The 22,094-nt window shown below is 40.6% G+C and overlaps 1 protein-coding gene across 2 annotated transcripts in view; it reads left to right on the forward strand.

The window, feature by feature from the left end:
- The first annotated feature begins 2,813 nt into the window (after positions 1-2,813).
- Positions 2,814-22,094, forward strand: part of LOC108399973 (patched domain-containing protein 4) — a 181,230-nt gene continuing 161,949 nt past the window's right edge. The window contains exons 1-2 of one of the 2 annotated variants that reach the window (XM_037002712.2): positions 2,814-3,378; positions 3,631-4,042. In XM_037002712.2, the coding sequence (XP_036858607.2) occupies positions 3,374-3,378; positions 3,631-4,042 (417 nt within the window). In that variant the 5' untranslated portion in view covers positions 2,814-3,373. Of the gene's footprint in view, positions 3,379-3,616; positions 4,043-22,094 lie in introns of those variants that run through there. The other variant, XM_073224201.1, reaches the window with a different exon arrangement.

Raw genomic sequence — 22,094 nt, forward strand, 5'->3', positions numbered from 1 at the left:
ATTAGAGCACAAATAAACTAAGCAGTATTAAATTATAATCCAAAATATAAAATAAATATTTGGAAATATCCAGGAGTCCATATTGATATAAATAAAAGATTGACTAGAATAGACAAATATCCCATTTAGATGATTCCAAATAACTTATGTAGACCCCAACCTCAAGGACGAAGGGGATGGAATATAATTCTCACTCTTAAGTATAGACTGCACAGTGACTTCCAAAGAGAATAGTATGGAAAAAAATTAGGAAAATAACTTTACGACAGAAAAGTGACAACACTACCTCAGGCAGGTGACAAAAGTTTGCATGAACAATGAATGATAAGTCACATTGATAAAATGTATACTTGATATGATGTAATAAAATGGCACTTTATCTCAGTGTTCTTCCTCCCCCAAATTCCTATCCCCAGGTTAATTGTAAGAAAAATTTCAGACAATTCCCAATTGAGTAATTCTACAGAATACTTCACCAGTACTCCTCAAAACCATCAAGGTCATCAAAAACAGTCTGAGGAACTGCCATGGCTGAGTCAAGCCTAAGAAGGCAAGACAAACAAATACAATGTGGTGTCCTGAATGGGATCCTGGTACAAAAAGGGTACTGGGTAACCACTAAGGAAATCTGAATAAAATAAGGACTTTTAGTTAATAATAATGTATCAATATTTGTTCATGAATTATAACAAAAGTGCCATATTAATATACTACTAACAGGGGACTGGGTGTAGGGCATAAGGCCTCTCAGTATATTATCTTCACAACTTTTCTATAACTTAAATGTGTTCTAGGCATAAGAAGTTTTTTCTTTTAAATCACCCATTATTTTACCATCTAGCAAAAAACAAACGATATAGGTGTCATCTTTTTTGCTATCAAAAATTTATTTTTCAAAGTGGTTTTATACTGTACATACTCTTTCACTTAACATTTAGGGAATGTATTTTCATGTCATAATTCTGCAACATGATTTGTATTTATCTCAGAGGAGTTCATCTTAGAAATGTAGCATATGTTATTTAGTCAATTGTTTATTGGTGTATGTATTCATGTTTAATTCTACTGAATTTGTCTGGGAAAGAGGTATGGGAAATGGAGAAAGTCAGAAGAGAAGAAACAAATCTGACACATTTTTTCATTGTGAGAAAGAAAGGAATGGGTCTGGTCCGGTGCTGCCAGGGAACACACAGTGGGCTTCACAAATAGCTCTCTCAGTCTCCACAGTTCCTATTGTCCTTTTCTATAAAATGGACTAGAGAATTGACTCAACTGCCTGCTCCTAACATCGATTACCCTAAATTTTGCAAAAAGACTATTTCTTAAAAAATTTCATGTAGTAGATATGGCCAAGTACACTTAATAAAGAAGATACAGAAAATAGATGAAAGATACATTTCCTCTTTGTTGAATAGCCAAAAATAATTTCCTCACGCGTGGCACTAATGGAATACATTATGTGAAATGACATAAAGATCTGACAGTTGGATGCAAAGGGGACTCACGCCCCAGAAAGAGGGAGGATGAGTTCATGGGTGTTGCAAAAAGGCTGAGTTCAGCTGAGCACAAGGAAAGGCTGTCTAACAACAAAATGGGCTTCCTTGAAAAATAAGTGAGTTCTTACACGTGCAGAATTTTTCAGCGTGGACTGGATAGAGAACCATCAGGGATATTATAGAAGCTATTCCTGCCATACGTAGAAATTCAAACTGAATGGTCACCAAGAGGTCACTTTCAATTTTCCAAGGCTTTGACTTGTTTTTTTTTAAATTTTATATACAGCACCCCCTGCAGCCTACCGCCCTTAAGCATTGCCTCTATTTCTGAGCTCACTGCTGTCTCATTGGTCTCTTAACTGAAGAATCAATTCCACTAGCAAAAATAAAAGGCATCTATTAGGAGGATGAGTCTTTTGGCTTGTTTGCTCGGGTACATCTCTAAGCATCTGATGAAGAATGGATCCTTTCACTATGGCTAAGAAAGTGTGAAAGAATCATCTTTTGAAACTCAGTCTTCCCTATGAAGTCAATGCAAAAAAGAACAGCAACTTCAGACAGCAGGTTTCCAATTCACGATCTATAGACTGTCCTCAAGATTTCTTCATATTCCTTCCAGAACATGAACTTGTGAAAGCCGCAAAGCATGGAAGGGATTTCCTTGTGACACCCTTGCACGCTGTCATTCCCCAGACTTTCATTTCAAAAAATAAAACACACACACTTATTAATATTAAAGTTTTAAAAGTGGATCTGACCTGCAGGTGAGCCTTCCTCACCTTCACATTTTTAGGTCTTGAGGGAGAAATTGTACCTAGTGGGAGTTTTCTTTCCTGTATGGTGAAGGTGAGTCACTGTTTTACACATCAAGTGACTCCATTATGTTCTCCCTACCCATCCAGCCCTCTTTATTCAGGCAGACCCTCCAAGACGCGTGTCCCAAAGTGTTCATTTCTGAGACTCCACTCGAGAAAATTAGCCCCTAGTCCTGTCAGAAATACCAGAATGGCCAGAAACAGTCCTCGGGGTGAGGAGCAGCAGGGCAAATGAGGGAAGGGAACTGAAACCAGTTTTAAGAACTTTTTGTCCTAAACTTCGGAAGTATAGAGAGTTAATATAATATTTTATGGGAAACCATATTTTGCATGTGGATCATCACTCCCAACACACACACACACACACACACACACACACACACCAAGCCATGGGCGGCTGCTATTGGCAAATGCCATCCTCTCCAATCACCAGAGCAGGGACGGGTTCCCTGACGCCCCAGGGCACCAGCCGTAGCTGGGGGCTCTGGCAGCCCTGGCCGCCCAGGGCCAGTCTGGGGAATGACTGCGTGGAAGGTGCTGCAAGGAAATCCCTTCCCTGCTTTGTGGCATGTTAAAAATGCAGCACCACCCTCTCTGCTCCGTTTCCTCGGCTGAAAAGCAGAATTCGAGGGCACAGGGAAACTGGAGGGGCCTAAAGGCCGCCCGACCCCGGGAGCCCCCTCGCTCCCTCCCTCCACGGCGCCCCCTTCTTGGACTCCCGCTGCCGCGGCTCCAATGGGCCGGCAGCAGCTTCCTCTTCCATTCACTCAGGCGGGGAGGGAAGAGGGACAGCAAAACTCTAAAAATAACTCTCAGCACCTAAAAAAAAGCAAAGCTTAGCTGCCCAGCCCCTCCGCCGCTCGCTCCCTCCCTCCGCCCCCCTTCTGGGGCACGTCTGCTTCTCACAACACCGAGGCACATGGTTCCAGCCAGGCACCGAACCCCACCAGGTCAGAGAGGAAATCCACATCTGTGGGACGCTCGGCGCGGAAACACCTCCAGCGAGGGAGGCCGGGGAACTGCAGCCCCGAGATGAAGGGCTAGACCGGGGCAGCGCTGCTCATGCGGTGAGAGCGGGCGCGGGGGGCGGCGGGCGCGGGGAGGCCGCGGCGGGGGTGGGCCCGGCGGTGCCCCCGCGCGCGCGGTCCGTGTTGCCCGCCTTGCTGCAACTTGCTGCAGTGTTTCAAAGAGTAGTAGGAGCGCGTGGAGGTGGGGCCGGGGCAAGACCCTGCGGACGGGGTGGGGAGGCGGCCCGGAGCGGGTGGGCTGGGGGAGAGGGGCTAGCCCGGCGCTTACACATGTCACATGTGCTTTTTAAGACGGCCGGGAGCGCCTGCGAGCCGGACCTGGTGGAGGATGCTGCGGCAGGTGCTCCGCAGCGGGCTCCAGGCGTTCTGCCGCACGCTGGGCTTGTGCGTGAGCCGGCACCCGGTCTTCTTCCTCACCGTGCCCGCAGTCCTGACCGTCACCTTCGGCCTCAGCGCGCTCAACCGCTTCCAGCCCGAGGGCGACCTGGAGCGCCTGGTCGCTCCCAGCCACAGCCTGGCCAAGATCGAGCGCAGCCTGGCCAGCAGTCTTTTCCCCCTGGACCAGTCCAAAAGCCAGCTCTATTCGGACTTACACACCCCTGGGAGGTATGGCAGGGTGATCCTCCTCTCCCCACCCGGGGACAATATTTTGCTCCAGGCTGAGGGGATCCTGCAGACCCACCGAGCGGTGCTGGAAATGAAGGTGAACCACAAGGGCTATAATTATACTTTTTCCCATCTGTGTGTGTTGAGAAATCAGGATAAGAAATGCGTGCTGGATGATATTATTTCAGTGCTAGAGGATCTCAGGCAGGCTGCCGTCTCCAATAAGACAACAGCCAGGGTGCAAGTGAGGTATCCCAACACTAAATTAAAGGTATGCTCCTCCTGCATGCTTCTGCCAATTAAAGAGGCAGCGCTTCATTTCTTGCCCTAAACAAGCAAAGAAAATGCAGAGGTCTCATCCTTAAGACTCAGAAGCTAAGGCTTCTTTCATTTTTGGGGGGAAAAGATGGGCAACTGAGTGAAGCAAACGGGCAATGAATGGTACGACTAGAGATTAAGAAATTCAAAGCCAAACAAAACAAATGCCAAAAATGAAAAAAAAAAAAAAAAAGAAAAGAAAAAAGTTGTTTCTGAGACCCTGCAATTACATCTTTGTTCAGGGTTAATAAATCAGTGAATGGAAGGGGGCGGGGGAATCCTGAACAATTTGGGGGATTTCTTTTCATTATGGGGCTCTATGTATTTCTTATTACTGATTACACATCCACCTGGTGCCATATCCACCTACTTACATCTTCAGCCTGGCTTGATTTTGACATACAGAGAGTTTGCATTTTGGTGCCGTGTGAGTGTGTGTGTCTGAAAGCAGTGGTAATGGATGTAGTAGGGATTCCAGGAATTATGTGTATATGTGTTTGCAAGTAAAGCAGAAACTTTCTATGTGTACAAATGGGAACGTGCAGCCGACTGATGTACTAGTTTGCTGAGTCCTGTTACTTATCTTTTCCATAAAAAATTACAAACCAAAGTAAGCTTATTACAACAGCCCCAAAGCAAAAGAAAACAAAAAATTCCCCAGTCAGCAAGAATTGCAAAGAATGATTACTTCAGCATTACCTAGTTGTGCTGTTTGAACTCTCAATTCAGATTTTATTACTCAAATAGGATTTCCAAGCTCATTCTGTGCTGTCAGAATTGAGCTGCTGCAGGCAATGAGGTGTGCAGTCTCCAGGTGACTGAAGTTTCAGGGACAAATGTGACTTCCAAAAGAGTCATTGCACCATTTGTACGTTCAACCCTGTGCATGCTCAGAAGCTGCACAGCAGAGAGCTCCCAAGACAGGTGTTTCCCAAGAAGGAATTTTGTGTCTTCTTATGTGTATGAGGATGTGTGTGCATGGTTCTGTGGAGATAATGAAATAGCAGGGACTCCAGTTTCAGTAAATGGATGACCTAATATAGGAAATCATATTTCTTTTTATTTCTTTGCTATATATAGTCAGCATCTTTACCTAATTTAAAAATAACTTTCTCAGGATTTTTGAAATCAAAAGCCTCTTTTGCCTGAATTGAAGGAAGAGTTAATGTACTTAGGAACTGAGGATTCCTCAGGAAACCTCATAACCTGCCTCCTTTTAACACGCTGTCCCTGTTTCAATGTATCCAGAGGCTGACAGGGTTTCAGCTTTACAAAACTAGGCAGCCCCTTGAGGTTTAGTGAAACTAGACAGATGATTCATCAGCTTGAAATCTAGGTAAGGGCTTGCCAGCTTCACACTTACTGAAGGGAGCATGATGAATATATGTGGTTGGGCAGCATGCTTTTTGTTTCCTGAATCCTTTGCCATCAACATTTTTGCTTGCTAAAGAAAGGATGCACTGCCCTATAGTCTTTTAACCAAATTCTTTTCCATGCCAAACATCTGGTGTAGAGAAAGACTTGAATCTGTCATATTTAAGCTTCAATTTGCTTTCCCTATTGAACAAGATTGCAGGGTATTTGTACGCATTATCAGTTGGGTCCCAGATTTCCTTTATTCAGCAGTACTCTCCAGGCATGAGGATAAAGGTCCAATCAGCCACTCTAGATGTTTTGTTTATCTGGCAGTATCATTATGACATTTACAGATAAACCGCTGAAGTCTTTGGTTCACTCATTGAATAATCAGTCGCCGTGCTCCTATTTTTATTAGTCTTTCTATGCTCACAAGACAGTTTGGGACAAGAAAAGAAAGAGGTTGGCACTTTTATGGAACTTAAAAGTAGGAGATGTCAGTATTCTCACCCAGAATTACTTGCAAGTAGGGACTTTGCAATCTTTGGGTCCACCACTGAGCCAACAACCATGCTAGGCCTATAGAAGGTGCCAATCTAAACATTTTCACTGATGGGTGGTCAATCTACATCTTGATAGTAGTCAGTGAATAATCATAAAAGAATGGAGGGATGAATGATAGGAGTCAGTCTAGTAATAGAATTACTCTATAAACTGTAAGAAGACAGGAGAATTCCACACTGGCTCTGTAAACTCTAAAGTCCTTATTCTGTGACATACTAGTGTCATTGTCTCTTCAAATGTGCTGGCTTGACTCTCTCTGCATGGCATCGGTGAGAATTGTTTCAGCTATGTTTGGGAGAATGAATCCTTTGAGAAACTTATGAGAGCAATAAGCCCTCTCAAGCATCTAGTTGCAATCTCCCATATTAATGTAATATAAAATATAATTTGTAAAGTACCATGGATATATAAAATTCTATTGGAGGACCTCCAAGGACTTTCAGGTTAGGAACTCCCTGGCACAAAGCAAAGTGAGAATAGCCATTGGTTTTGATCATCTGTTATTTGGAAATGATTTAAATTCATGTGTGGCAGTGGTTCTCAAGGAATGTTCCTATACTATATGTGCTAAAGTTTGAGAAGTTCCGGTGTATGCGATCTCTGGGAAAATTTTATATGTAAATATTTTGGCCTTCTGATTTATTTTGCTTTCCTTTGTCATACTTGGGTCACCACTCTTCTTAACTCTGGCCAATATGGAAAATTTTAGTACTGGAAGATGCTGCTGGTGGGCAGGGAATCAGGAGTTGAGGAAAAATGCAAAATAAATAACAGTAATTTGATTATGTGTGTAGAAACTGGTGATCTTTTTATGTGACAGAAGTAGTAGTTGGTTCTTGGAGATAGTCTGAAGCTGCATTAGAAGAAGTGGTCAGAAACAGTTGCAACAATCAGAAGGGCATCTACCATACAATAATAAGACATTCAAGTAGACCTGAGCACAGAAAGGTCTAGAGCTTCTGATAAACATGAGTGTCTTGACAAGGTAATCCAGACAAACCAGGACACAGAAATTTCCCTGGTATTCAAGAGGCTCAGATAAAGCTCTTATGAATAAACAGGAGTCATCTTAGACAGCAGAAAAATGAAACATACACACATTTTCAAAAGCAATGTAGAAAAGAGACCAAAATCTGAAATTCCTATACCTACATAATATAAACAGTACAATTGTGACTGTTATTATAATATTTATATTTGTTAGTCACAAAGGTCATATCTTCTATTTATTCTGTACTATTCACATCCCCCCATCCCCACCTTGTCCAGTTCCATTACAGAGTATTCACATCATTGATAAGTCCATTGATTAATTTGTATATTTATACAGTAATATCACGAAATTATCATCACTTTTCAAACCCCTGTGGCATGCTTTTATTTCAAAGGCATTCTCTACATTCTCCAGGTTTCTGTAAAGTGTTTTTGACCCCAATAATTAGAGGGCCACTTTTTTCACCTTCTAAAACACACACATAGTGTATAAATTAATACAATGTGGCCAGACTGAGTTTTTAAGTTAAATGCATTACATATTGTTGAAGCCAGTTTCTTGATTAAAATGGAACTCAAACTCCTTAAAGCAAGGACTACTCTGGACTTCAGAAATGTTTTTATTATAATCCAGTTGGCTCAGATGGCTGTGGGTAGTATTCCCTGCTTCTTAGGCAGGCCATCATGACCTCACTTTTACATCTGACTAGTTCTAAGAAAGTAACAATTCCCATACGTCCCTGTTCTTTATTTTGGCCACAATGCAAGACATAGATGAAGCAGACAAATGCAATCCATGTTATATGACAAGAAAAGAATGAAGCAGATTTGATTCCCCTGCAGCCTGTTCTTCCCATTAAATTCCATTAATACTGAACCTCTGAACAGATGTTTAAGTCAAGTGTATGTGCTACAACTTAAGAACAGGAGAAAAGACAGACTCCCACTTCCTGGCAAAAGACAGTGTTTCTTTGGGTACATTTTGAGTGTATCTCCCAGGTTAGGAAGATGTTGCCACTAATTATATGAATCCAATCTCAGCAAAAGGGTGACTTAAACCAACATGGGAAAGTAAGGACTGATGTTGTTTTTAGAGATTTCCAAGAAAAGTTATTCTATATATTTCCATCATTTATTCTAAAATCACATAAGACATCTGTGTCAGGATATTTTCTGGTTTGTGATTGAACCTTATCTTCCTGATTCTATACTTTAAAAGGGAAAAACACTGCTACCTCATCAGTTTGTATCCTAAGTGGTGTTCCTTTTTATACACAGCATGTCACTTTTACAATTTTATGTGTCAGTGGGAGTATTTTTATTCCTATTTGGTAGGTAAGGAAACTAAAAACAGAAGGTTAAGTAAATTTAACAAGGTCCCCAAGGTAGTACATTGTACAGCTAGAATTATAATCCAGGTCTGCCAGGCCTGAAGTTCATATTCTTAACCATGATCCTATACTAGGTCCTATCACATCCTGCACCATTCTCTGTAAAAACAGCCCTTTGTACTAAGAAAGATCTAGGGGCATAATTCCCAAGCCATCTCAAATCACATTTAAAGACCACCACTGATCTTTCACACCAGAACACATGCTCACTCAGAGTCACCAGCCCATAAGATAGTGAAGTGAAGCTTCCCCTCCTCTGTTCACCCACAAGGGAGTGACACTTCCAGTTTGAGCAAACTCCTGGCATGTGCCTACTGTGGAACCTGCCACAAAGGGTGTAGCAGATTCCTTGCTGACACATGACTTTACCTTTCATATTATTTCACTTCATCTCAGAGCAAGCCAGCATGAGGCTCCAGGAACAACTGAAAGTGGGAAATCCTGTAATGTGGCCCAAGGATTTGAGCCAGGGTCATCTGACAGACAAGCCTGGGTATTTCCTTCTTAAATTGGCATCATTTAAAATAATTGGTGAGACAGCAGAGAGTAAGACAATGTATACTACATTGAAACGTGTTCAGGGGATCTAAGTTCTAACCCCAGTTCTTTAAAGATCAGTTGTGTGGTATTGGACAAGTTCTTTCACTAATTTAGGCTTCCCCTTCTAAGATTCTTCTGTAACATTCTTCTGTAGATAAATATCATTATAGTGGATTTGGGAATACATTCAAGAATAGTTTTCTTCTGGAGTAAAGTAGATGTTCTTGATTAGATTTAAACTATGCTGTTGCACATTATTAATCATTTTCCTAATTAAATTATTGTACATATATTTCCTAGCTACCGTATCAGGATAAGTTGGTTCACTAAACTTTTGAGGGTTGGTTCATGAGCTGGCCCCCATATACAGAGAGCAAGGAGAGATGGAAGAAAGAGGTAAAGCACTCCAGACTGATGGGGGGCAGGTTTAATAAGCAAGGGAACCTACATAAGCCAAGGCTTGTTTTGGACAGACGCAAGATGAGTAGGTCTCCACAGCTACCCACCAGAACCTCGGAAGTTTATAGAGAGACGTGAACAGGGTTCAGTCACGCACAACACCCAGGTGGCCTCAACAACGCAACGCCTCAGTACTCTTGCAGGGCTGCGTCCTTGAAAATAACACCCACTGTGGGAAGGGTGGACGGGAGAGGGGTGAGGACATTTCAAGGAAAGGGGAGGGGTGAGGAGCCTCAGTTTGCCTGGGTCCAGCTCACAGGACAACTGGTGGTCATGCCTTCTTGACCTCCTTCAACACTGGGCACCCAAGTGGACAGGAGACTTGGTTGGTATAGGGGCTCAGCAAAGACCTTTAAACTAAATTAAATAGGTACTTATTTGTGCTTTCTTTCATTTTGAGAAATCAAGGATTAAGGGAGGGTTAAAAAATAGGAACAGAAATGGTTCTTTCCATTCTTCTCATTTCCTTACCCTCAGCTGATCTGCAGGTGGTGTCCTCCGAGGTCCAGGACCACCAAGAGCCTGCGGTGGGTGCGGGGAGGGAAGTCAGAGAGTCGCATGCAACATGGTAGAAGTGTGGGAGAAACTAAGGCTGCTCCCCCCACAAAATAACGTGCTCCTTTGCCTCTCCTGCCACTTTAAACAGCCACTTTAACAGTTTTTTCTTTGTCTTTTCTGCTGTAGATATTACTACAACTAAAACATGCTTTCAGTTATGTTGTGCTTTTCAAAATACATTGTGTGTGGAGAATATTTTGCATTTTAGCCCTTTAACTCTTACAACATGATTGGACCACACTGCCTCTAATTCAGTTTTAGAGCTTCTCAGCATATGCTCAGACCTATTCCAGATATAACCAGACATCTCTACGCATGGTCAATAGAAATTTTTTAAAGAGAAAATCTGGAAATCCTAAGGTTCTAGATTTGCATAAGACAGCTCAAGATTGGACTGCAGGCCTATTTGTTCCCTAACTTACTCAAACAAATCACCGGGGCCCCCTCGCCAGGGTGGAATCACAGAAGTGACTCATTTCTCTGGATTGTTTCTGCCAGTGCGCGGGTGGACCAGGGTACATTCATCACAGCTCTGGCACACAGAAACCTTTAAGCAATGCTTCTGACTTCAAAGCGTGCCAAGTTGCATTGTAAGCCACAAAATTAATTTCCTTTTGTTTTCTAAGACCTTGCTCCTCAAAGTGTTGACCAGCAGCATCAGCTCACCTGCGAGCTTGTTGAAATGAAATGAAATGAAAACTGTCCAGGTCTCAACCACAGACCTGCTGACCGGAATCTGCATTTTAACAAGCTCCCTGGTTGTTTGAGAAGCTCACGTCTAAGACACAAGGTTGACGTTAGTAGTCCTCTTTTATGGTTTGAGTTTGAAGTAACGTGTCAGTTCAGACTAAAAAACACCCTAAGAAAATGAATTGAGCCCGTAGCCATGTCATTTAGTCATGTGATAGGCACACTAAAGAAATCCCTGGAGAATTCTCAGGCAGCTATGCCACAGTAAGAAACCTTCATTCCTGTCATCTGTAGTTGGGCTTGTCACCTGCTTAAGCTTAAAGCTGATGACTGTCATTCAATATTTTCCAAAAATGTTGAAATTAAATCTAGCCATCTCTTTAAGAAAAGAAATCAGCAGCATTTTCCTCGGGTCCCTGTGTGGTCATCTCACAGTAGTAGCAGCAGTAAGCCCTCATTAGCCTAATTATGTTAATATCATATGAGAACACAAGGTATAGAACTATACATAGGAGCAAAAATATCTGGGGAACTGAAACACAAAATCACAGCAGGGCGTATTTTTAAAGTGGAATTGCAATCCATGCTTTTCTCAGACAGGATCGTTATGGCAGGGCCATTCGCTGAAATCAAGGCTCATTCTCTGTCATTCAGACAATCCAAGGCCTCTGAAAAGTACCTGATGAGCACCACTCAGACTGAATGGACTGTGTTTGTTACAGGATTTGTGTTAGGACAGCCAGTGTTTTCCTTCCAGAGCTATGCTGCCCCCGTGGAGAGGCCACACCTGGACCACCCTGACTAGCCTGAAGGCAGAGTAGAGGCTGGGGTTCTGGAAAGCAGAGGCATGTTTAAAGGGTTCTCATAGCTTCAGGAGGTCCAGGTGTTCGTGGCAGATGGAGGCTTGACTGGATGGCTACAGTTTAGCTTCAGAGTTGATACTTCCCTTTGCATGTTCAGGTCTGTACTCTCACTTCACCAGGTGCCTTACTTACCTGGAACGAGAGAAGGTTTGGTTGTGGCTGTCACTGCAGGTCATGCTGATGTCGGCAAAATGCACATTAGATTCAAAAGCCGTTCATATACACATTCATTCGGGTAACTATCCTGACAGTCTGCTGTGTGTATGCCAGGCATTGTGGTGGGCACTGGAGACTCAGTGAGGAACAATGCAGATGTGGTAGTTGCTTTCCAGGAGCTTGAGCCTAGGGGAAAAAAAGACAAAAATCACATGGACAAATTCATCATTAAAGATTATCAAGGAGGAAAAATACTTGGTGCCATGAAATGCAGTAGCAAGTCTGGGGATATTAGAAATGACTTTCTTAAGGAAATGACCATGAGCCAAAATCTGAAGGGTGACCGGGAGGTTACATGCCAAGCAGCTTAGACGGTAGAAGCCAGAGTACAAAGGGGAGGTGCGTTAGGTGCCTTGACTGAAAGCCACTGTGGATGGAAGTTAGTGTGACAATGGTCAGGGTTCTAAGGGCCTCATAAAAATTTCTTGAGAATTAGTGTAACACACGTTCGATCAGGGTTTGTGCATCTGGGTTGTCTGAGTTCATATCTTTGCTCTGGCCCATTAGCTCCATGACTCTATACAAACATTTCAACCTCTTTGTTGTTCGCTCCCTCCTTACAGCCCTCTTTGCATTGAACAGATTAAATGACTTCATAATGACCTAAAACAGTGCTTCTCAAACTCTCATTGTCACTGGGGAATCTTGTTAAAAATTACAGATTCTGTTTCAGTAGATCTGGGGTAGGGTGAGAGTTTGCATTTCTGGAAGTGGTGCTATGCTGCTGGTCCATGAACCACACTGAGTAGGAAGGGTGAATTCTTAACCAGGGCTAGTGGTTTAATTCCTTGAGCACTGATAGTCTGCCCTCATCCAGAATTGGTTAATTGACTTATGAACTCATAATCCAATGAAAAATCCGTTTTCTTTCAACCCTCAAAGCTGAAAATCTTTCGATCATATATGGTGGTTGTCCCTATTTCCTCAGTAAGTGTGGTATGAGGGACAGATCCCTCTGCTTTTTGCACTGAAGAGCCTGAACTGCCTCCATGATCATTCGAATGTAACCTCTCCTTGCTATGGAGAATAAAGAGCAGACAAGGAGACTGCCGGACCTTGGTTTCAGGGTTCACGGGGTCAGGCAGTATCTCAGAGGTTGCGCTTCTGCGATATTCTAAGTAGGCCCAGCTTGACCCCTTTCTTCCCTTCTTGGCTTCTGTGATATCCTGGTTCTCTTTCTACGTCTCTGATGGTTTTCTACTTCTGACTACCTCCCTCCTCTTACTATTCCCAAACTTATAATTATTCCCATAAAACAGTGTTTTTCATAGTCTGTTCTCTCAACATTCTCATTCAAGCCAAACATCTGTTTTCTCCCATGTTTTTGACTCTTTTAATGTCCTCTCTAATGCCGTCATTTACTCAGGTTCAGAATCTCAGCCACCTTTGACTCTTCCTGCCCACCTGACTCCCTCCCAACCGAGACATATACATGGTAATATCTAATTAACTGGTTATTATACATCAGAAGTTCTCAGTGTGTGGTCCCGGCCCAATAGTATCTCCATCACCCTGGGAACTTGTTGGAAATGCAGATTCTCAGACCTCATTCCAGACCCACTGAAACTCTGAGTGGAGGCCCCACAAGCGTTCTAGGTTCATTCTGATTCCTACTGAAGTGAGGGAACCACTGTTCTACAAGAGTGGTGCTCAGTCTTGGCTGAATGCAGGAATCATAAGGAGAACTTTAAAAATACCCATGCGTGGGTCCCATCTCCAGAGACTCTGATTTAATTAGTCTGTCACGGGCACTGGGATTTTTAAAAATGCCTCTGGTGATTACAATGTATTTCCAAGGTTGAAGACCAATGTCTGCTTTCAGATTCCTTTGCCTTTTCTCTCTGTCTCTCCCTTGGACTTTCATTACCCCTTCCCTATTTTATTTATGTGATAATCTGATCTTTCTGACGTAATTCCTCACATTTGGAACCTAGGTTATGTAACAAGATCATATACATCTCTTGATTATATTTTCTTCTAGCCATTCTTGCAAGAGCTTCCCATTGCCTGCAGAAGAAATGACAAACTCCTGACCATGGCTGTTGAGAACTTCCCTTTGGCCAGACTCCCAACCTTCTTTGCAGTTTCAGGTGCTGCCTCCAAACCAGAGCAAACCCACCCTGAACTTTCTTGTTTTCTTACCTTCATTCATACTCTTGCTTTTGCTTGGAACTTCTTTCATCCTGGCAAACTCTCCCACATCGCTTAGAAGCCGAGGCCCCAAAGCCACTTCTTCTATGGCACATCTCTAAGGGCTCCCGGAGGTAGAAAACACTTCCATGATCTTTGGGGGTCTTTTGAAGGCTGTTCCCTTAATCACAGTCTAACTTGTATTTTAGATTTGTTGCAAGTTTTGCTGAACTATGACTGTGGGCGTCTGATGAACCAATAGGGCTAGTGGCTATCATTACATGATTGATTTGCCTGGGAGGAGCTACCAATAGGAGGAAGTCTGTGGGGGAAATTGCACAAGAACCAGAGAAAAGCCCACCCCAGTCACTCTGAGGTTCCAAGGCTGTGTCTGAATGCTAAAGAGAGGGGGTCACAGAAAGGCACTGAAAGCTGTTTGAGCAGTCCTGAGGTACATGAAGCATAAACAACGTAGCTTTGGCATTAGGAGACAAAGAGCCATCAGACCGGGGAGAGAGAGATGCTTTCCCCACCTGTAAACAGCGCACATGTAATACCAGGTCAGGAGGGGCTGCATGGGCACCTGGTAGGGCTGTCAGATTTATCAAATAAAAGTGCAGGACAGTATTAAATTTGAACTTGGGATAAAGAATAATTGTTTTAGTATAAGTATGTCATAAATATTGTATTCTTTACTTGCCTGAAATTCATATTTAACTGGGTGTCCTGTGTTTTATCTGGCAATGTAGCACTGTGGGAATTCACAGAATTACATCCGAAGATCCCAGCAGAGACCTCAGAATGTCACAGGGAACAGTACCAGTTCTACCTCGCAGTAGGTAGCCATCAGCCAGGGGATCAGAGAGCAAGACCATGAAAGGTCTCTTTGGCAAATAATTATAAAGATATCCTAAGGACTCCCAGAAATGCATGGTTAAAAGTTTTCAGGGGCCAGAGTTTGTGTCCTATCCAAGTGAGGATGCAAGCAAGTGAAATTTCAGTTCCTCTTCCTTTGACCTCGTTTGTGTATTCTGGTCTTAGGAATCCCCAGCTACATTTGTTTTTTACTAGTTCTGAGTGTCTACTTCTAATAAGGTAAAAACTGAATGATGAAAAGAAATTCATCTGAAGACTACATTGGATAAAGATTCTGTTTAGCAGAAATATCTTTTAACTATGAGAAAATGAGACATACTGATATATAAAAGAAAAATTTAATTAAAGGAAAGAGCCAGTGGATAACAGATTAGTGGAAATTTGTAGGGAGGGAATATGACCAAGCCAAAATTTAAACCTCTAAGAAGAGGTTACCCTTCCCACGTGGGAAACGTTGCATTAAAAACAAAGGTGAGGCATACTATGAAACATTTGTACAATAGCACTAAGAAGTATATGTGCTATTTAGAACCTGTCTTATTTTCCTTCAAGATTATAAAGCTTATAAGGGCAGGGATCATAACTGTTCACATTTCTCATTTAAAAGAAATGTGACAAAAGGTTAGCTTTTAATTTCTGCCTTCTCTGGAACCAGGTCCTCCTGCAGAGGAATGATCTGGAGATTGATCTCCGGAGGGCCAAGTCCTGGGTGAATGAGGTAGAGCCTGCGGAAAGGGGCGTGAGGCTGTCAGTAATGCCCCTGCAGACAGCCGCTTCCAGCGCCCCCAGAGGGATGAGAAGCTCAGCTCAGGGTTTGAACTAGTTTAATGACCCCTTTTCATACAGAGAACACACCTCTCCAAGGAAATAGCACCTAAAACCGGTGTTAACAACTTGACTTTTATTATCATTTCCTTCTTTTCAACCATTTTTACCTTGGGGATTATTTTTAAGGAATTGGATCCTTTCTAGGCTGTAATACTTTCGATTTTTTAAAATTAAGTCATCACATCCTATCAGCGTGTCTCTTACTAAACAATGTTCAAGTTTATATTTTTAGTTGATTTATCTCAAAAAGTTGTTTATATGCTATTATCCTCCTACTCGACTTCTTCCTGATAGAATATTTTGGTAATTGATAAAAAATCCTGATTTCCCATCTTTCCCTCAGGTCAATGTCCTGAAAACTTACTGATGATATTAAAGTCATAAGCCATATCACCTAAAGCAACCAATGTTTTTATTGAGGTCAGCCCTATTTCTTCATAGGTTAAAATAGGGAGTATCTTATTGATTCTCTCTTTTAAGTTTTTTAAATTTTTAAACAATAATGAAGAGGGTAATCAAAAAGAAACAGACAAATCTATGTTTGAATCCAATTTTGTCACTTACTTAGCTGTATGACTTCAGACGTGTTATTTAATGTCCTTGTCCAAGTAGTTTTTCCATTAAAAAAGAATTATTAATATCTACTCTGCAGATTTTTGAAATTTCTGGTACTTGGTAGTTTCTTAATAAAGCTATTTTTTAAGTATAAATCCAACATCCTACTGATAGCACCAAAAGATTAGGAAACCAAGTGAAAAAGTCTCTCATAATCCCATTCACTAATTCTATAAACAATTTATTTCCAGTCTTTAGTTGTAAAATAAACAGTAATCATATAGGGTGTATGTCTTTTTTAGAATCTATTCATTTTAATTTTTTTGTATACATTTTCATTAGTATTTTATTCATTGCTCAAAAATTGGGCAAGTGAAGGTGACATAATTTACTTAATTGTTCATTTATTATTACCTTTACAGTATTTCTGAGGCAGTGTTTTTGGAACTGATTTTCACAGTCCTCAACAGGCATAAGAAAGAAAGCAAAATATTCTGGCTTGTCAACAGCAGCTGTAGGAAAAGAACATTTTCTTATGTGATTTAAAATGTGGTTTTCATACATATCTGCACTTATGAAAGCAAGATAAAAATATAGGTCAACAAGTTCCAGGGGAGCAGGTGTCCCAAGAAAAACCTTGGATAGAAATTAGAAGGACCTGATTTATTTATAGACCCACTCCAAAATGCTGTAAATTGCTTTGTGAAGGACCACATCCAAGATTAAGCTTCTAAAAGTACCTTATGGGTTATCCTATTACAAAGTAATTTTTACAGCTTTTCACTTGGTAGAGCTCAGTGATTCTCTAAAGAAACAATTTGGGAACTTTCCAGTCATAAGATGCCTGGAGCCCCCTTTCCCCAGACCACGTGAATCAACATCTCTGGCGAAAGGGCCTGAGAATTGGTATTTTTAAGCTCTCACTGTGACTCCAGTGGATAATCAGATTGAACAATACTGAAGGACCCTGAACCAAAAAATGATCCTCCCATCCTATCCAGTGCCTTACGTATAGGATGAGAGGCTAAGGGAATAATGCTGCTTCTCCTGAACCTTAGCTTCAGATCCAGTCTCGGGTCTCAAAGGACAGCTATCTATTTGCTCTGATGCCCATAATCATGGTACCCTTTTCCTGCCTGGTGAGCTGTCTCCATGCGAGCTCTGCATCTCAGCAAATAAACAACTTCATCATCACCTGTAATTCCCTAATCTGGTATTGATTGGCCAGAAATACGATGTCTTAATCAATTTGTTATGCTCTGAACATGTGCTGGATTGCTGGTCACTGGGAAAATATACCCCTTGACACTTCAAAAAGGCATCCTTACTTAATACGTTTCTGCAAGGAGATTAATAAAGAAAATCTGTAAGCACATGATAAATATTTATTAGGATGATGATAGAGTCAAAGGTAATAAATCTTGATAGCTCAAAGAAATACAATACCAGGACTTGAAAAAGCCTTTCAATTTGCATTAAGTTGGTACTAGCTCCTTGGTTTTCATCAAGGTATTCCTTCATATTCTGAGGTGGTTGGTGTTGACTACTTTGTAACCAATTCATTAATGCTATCCATTGTCAGCACATATTTTTGATAGGTGCATAGAAGGAGATAAGGAAATATGTATTGAATGAGTGAGTGAGCAAATGAATTAACTATTAGGCTTTTTAATGATCACATTTTGAGTATTAAAAGCATGATATTGAAGAATTTCAAATACCCCCAGTCTTAATTCAGCCAAACCTTACTTCATACTCAGCCAAATCCCACATCTTCTATCATTTCACCTGTGGAAATAGTATGATATTTCTAGACATAGGAGTTCTGGGAAGTTTAACTACTAGTTTTAGCAATCTTGAGATTTCTAACTCATTCATAAATGAATCCTGGCTTCCTAAGATCAGTGTGGCAAGTAAACTCTTATTAAAACATCATTAACACAATGTCTAATTAAAGGAAAAGTATGTTCATGAAAGTGCAATGAATATTTAAAGTAGTTCTAGCTACATAGAAGCCATAACAATCTAAGTGACCTTCTTGGGTCAGTAGAAAGCTTTTCCATTAGCAACCCAGTGGATTCACAAATCATGCACTCCCTTTCTTATTATTTTTAATTGGCAATTATAAATCATTTGACACAGTGAGGTGAAAAGATATATTCCTAGTCAATGTGAATGATGTGGTGTGCATGACTAGCCACTAAAAACTAGAAATTATACATTACCAAAAGAAAACTTAACATTTTGGCACCGCACTATCACTTTGTATTAGATACTTCATCTTTGGCAAAAACTAAAAGCATTTTACAAAGTGGAATCCATACTTATATTTTGCAAAGCCATATAAGATAAGGAGTTGACTCCTCTTTAACTTACTGTCCTAAAACAAAGTATTAAGGAATTGTGGCATGCCTTAAAGGAATTTGATATAAGCATCACATTTTGTGGATATATTTATGTAACTGTGGCTATAAGGCTTCATTAGGAGAAATTTGGAAGCTTATCTGATCTACACATTTCAGAAAGTCCTATTATATATATAAATTCCTTCAATAACCTATTCACTATTTAGTGCCTCTTTAGAAGAAAATTATTCCTCATATCTATTTAAAACAGGTGTTCCTATTTGTTTTTCCTTCAGCAAAGAAGGAGAATCTTGGTCATTGCTATCTTTTGGAACCAACTTCTACCTGTAACCTTGGAAATAGTCATACTTTTCCATTTTTCTCTCTAGCTGAATATTCTCTTAGAGAAGTCTTTCAGAGATGCTTACTTATTTCAATTGGTAATAGATGTTTTCTTTTTCAAAATGTATTCATTAATTACATAGACCTCATGCTCCACCTGACAGCCTTTTTATTGTTAGCAAACTTTAAAGTTTGGGAAACCTGAGTCTTAAACACATATGCTATGTCTTTATAAAAATATACAAGTATCTCCCATGCTCTACCCTTTCTCCTAGCTTTTGCCTCATCTCAATGAATAGCCTTTCTAAACAGAGATGTATTCCATGTATTCCATTGTTCAGGCACTGTGCTAGGCACTGGAGTTACAGAGATAAGTTACAGATCTTTTTTTCCCCAGAAACCTACAGTCTAGTGAGGAAGGAAGAAAATTAATGGGGAGATATCAGTACAGCGTGGTACCTTGAATCTTAAAGGTTAGTTCAAAGTGGTCCAAACCTCTGAATAATCCAGAATTGGTGCTTCATCAGATTCAGCCCTCCTCAAGGGCTCGGTAATAAAAGGAAATTCTCTTTACTGGTGGGAGAAGTCTTTCAAAGATGCTTATTTCAACTGGTAATAGATGTTTTCTTTTTCAAAATGTATTCATTAAAATTGAGGTCAGTGGAGAGCTGCTCTCCATAAGCCGGGAAATATTTTGCTCTCATCAGTTACTCTGAAGGTTATGAAGTCAGCATAAAATCCCAATAATGCTACAGACTAAAAAAAATGAATACAAAGCAGGAAAATTTTATGGGTATGGACCAAGAAATATCAAGATGAAAAAACATGAGAGTTATTAATCATCCAGAAGACCTAGCCAGAAGATTGTTGGATAGTGGAACTTTCCATGACCCCAAAAATCATCCTGCCCTCGGGTCTTTCCTCCTTAATGCATAGTAACTGGTAAGATAATTGTGGGATTATTTAACCAGAAAAAAAAGAGGTATATATACAAGTACAGACATCTTTTATAAATCATGAAGCAACCACAGCTAACATGCTAAACATTTGCAATTAAGACAAAGAAGGGGACTTTTGTTTTGGGTAATACCTGATGTAATAAACATCTCTGACTTAGTACCCACTTAGGTGGTAAATCAACATTTTTGTTCCTATTAAACAAGTTAGTCACTTTTACATCTTTAAAAAAAAGGTCCTATTGAATCTTTCTAGGACAGAATGAGTAAATATAGTCAACAAAAGGTATCACATCTTTACTGATTGAAAGGATGCTTGGTAAGCTTCTGAGAGTTAATGTTTATGTACAGATTGTAGGGCTCCAAGCCTCTATGTTGAGAAACGTAAGATGGAAATGGGCCTTCTTTTTCAAAAGGATTCTTCATACTAGCGAAGTGATGCATGGCATTAAATAATTGCCCAGTGAATTCAATCTTCATAAATAGAAAATCCAGATACTGTTTGTCTGTCTTACAGCAATCCTTTTATTTTGCTTTATTTATCTCAGTAATTATTTCAGTTCTCTGAGTTTTTTTGTTGTTATTTGTTTGCTTGGTATCAAAGATAGTAAGACTGCAAATTGGGAAGTCTTTCTTTGATTATTTTGGGGCAAGAATAGACTGTGGGGGGCCTGATGCGTATCCCGGGGAGCAGTTCCAGCATTTAATGATTGTGAGCACTGACACAGACCCAGCACTCAATCATGGGAAAGGGACTGCTCCAAATAGCATGCAGGAACCCACTGTCCTCCCTAACAGCCCAGTGCGGCCCTCCCTTATACTACCGACATTCATACAATGAGGAGACAGAGGCACCAATGGCTAAGCATGTCGAAGTCCTCTCAGTCCGCACTGGAGCCATTATTCTTTCTGCAGCATCTCCTTTCTGATTCCTGAACCACTGACCACACAGTTCCTTTGATCTTTACTCTAGGTGCACATACTATTTCTAAAGCTTCTCCTAATGGTTTTTACAGGAAACTCAAGATTAAAAGTAAAAATGGATTCACTGTACCTTTCAAATTCATCCTCACACAGAACTAATAAAAGTACATTCCCTATAGCATTTTTTTCCAAAGCAATTAAGGCAGTTTTATTAAGCTCAATTTATGTGCACCTCACTTAATTGATCAAATTTCTGCCACTTTTCTTGGAATATTTCTCTAAAGGCCCTAATAAACCTTACTGATATCATGACACTTCTTTATTATAAAACTATTGTTCTTTATTATGATATTCCATTATTCCTTTTTTATTAACAATGTAGAATGACCCTAAATAATTCTTCTTTCTCTAATAATTCATGTTGATCCCTGGGTTTTATGAAAACCAGAAATCAGAGCCCATCTCCTGGCTTTTTAGAATAAAAGCCATTGTAAATAGAAACATATCTGATGTAATTTTTAAGTGACCATGTTCTGTCCCAAATTTAGATAGGGGAAAACTGGCAGCCGAAGTCCTTCTAATTGTATTTAATGACCACCACTCTGAGAGCACCCAGAATATTTGGAGATAATGAATATTTGTCATATAATGAATAAACTTTTATGGAGTTCTCACTGTGTGCAAGATAATAATAGATTTCATGTTTCAGAAGCAGTATGAAATACTATCCCTACCAGCAAGGAATTTACAACTTAATTGACTAAATGCACAACTTAGTTGACATGTCACATATGTATAGTGAGTATAGAAGGCAGGAAATGCCCTGTGAGGAATGCCCTGTACTACTTGCTATAGAAAGGAATCCAGAGGAACAATGAATTAGCTTTATCTTTCCCTAAGGTTTTTAGGATGAAGTGGGATTTGAGCTAGTTCCAGAAGCAAAAGTTGGAATCAGCTGAAGAGTGCGGTGAAAGCACGTGAGACAAAAGAATAACCAGTCTTTAGAAACCACCACTTAGGTAGTAAATCAGTATTTTTATTCTCATTAAACAAATGGGGAGAATTATTTTATTTCCTAGAACTGACCCTGGTAGGCTAATTAGAGTTACAGAAAGTGCTCCTTAACAGTTACCTAGAGTTTGCCAACATTTGAAGGGGCTCATGAAATGTGTAATTTCTCCAAGTCAGGGTTTTGTAACCTTGGCACATTTGGGCCTGATCATTCCTGTTGCCAGGGGCTGTCCT

Source organism: Manis javanica, chromosome 16 (assembly GCF_040802235.1).
Source record: "Manis javanica isolate MJ-LG chromosome 16, MJ_LKY, whole genome shotgun sequence".
In the NCBI taxonomy this organism is placed as follows: domain Eukaryota; kingdom Metazoa; phylum Chordata; class Mammalia; order Pholidota; family Manidae; genus Manis; species Manis javanica.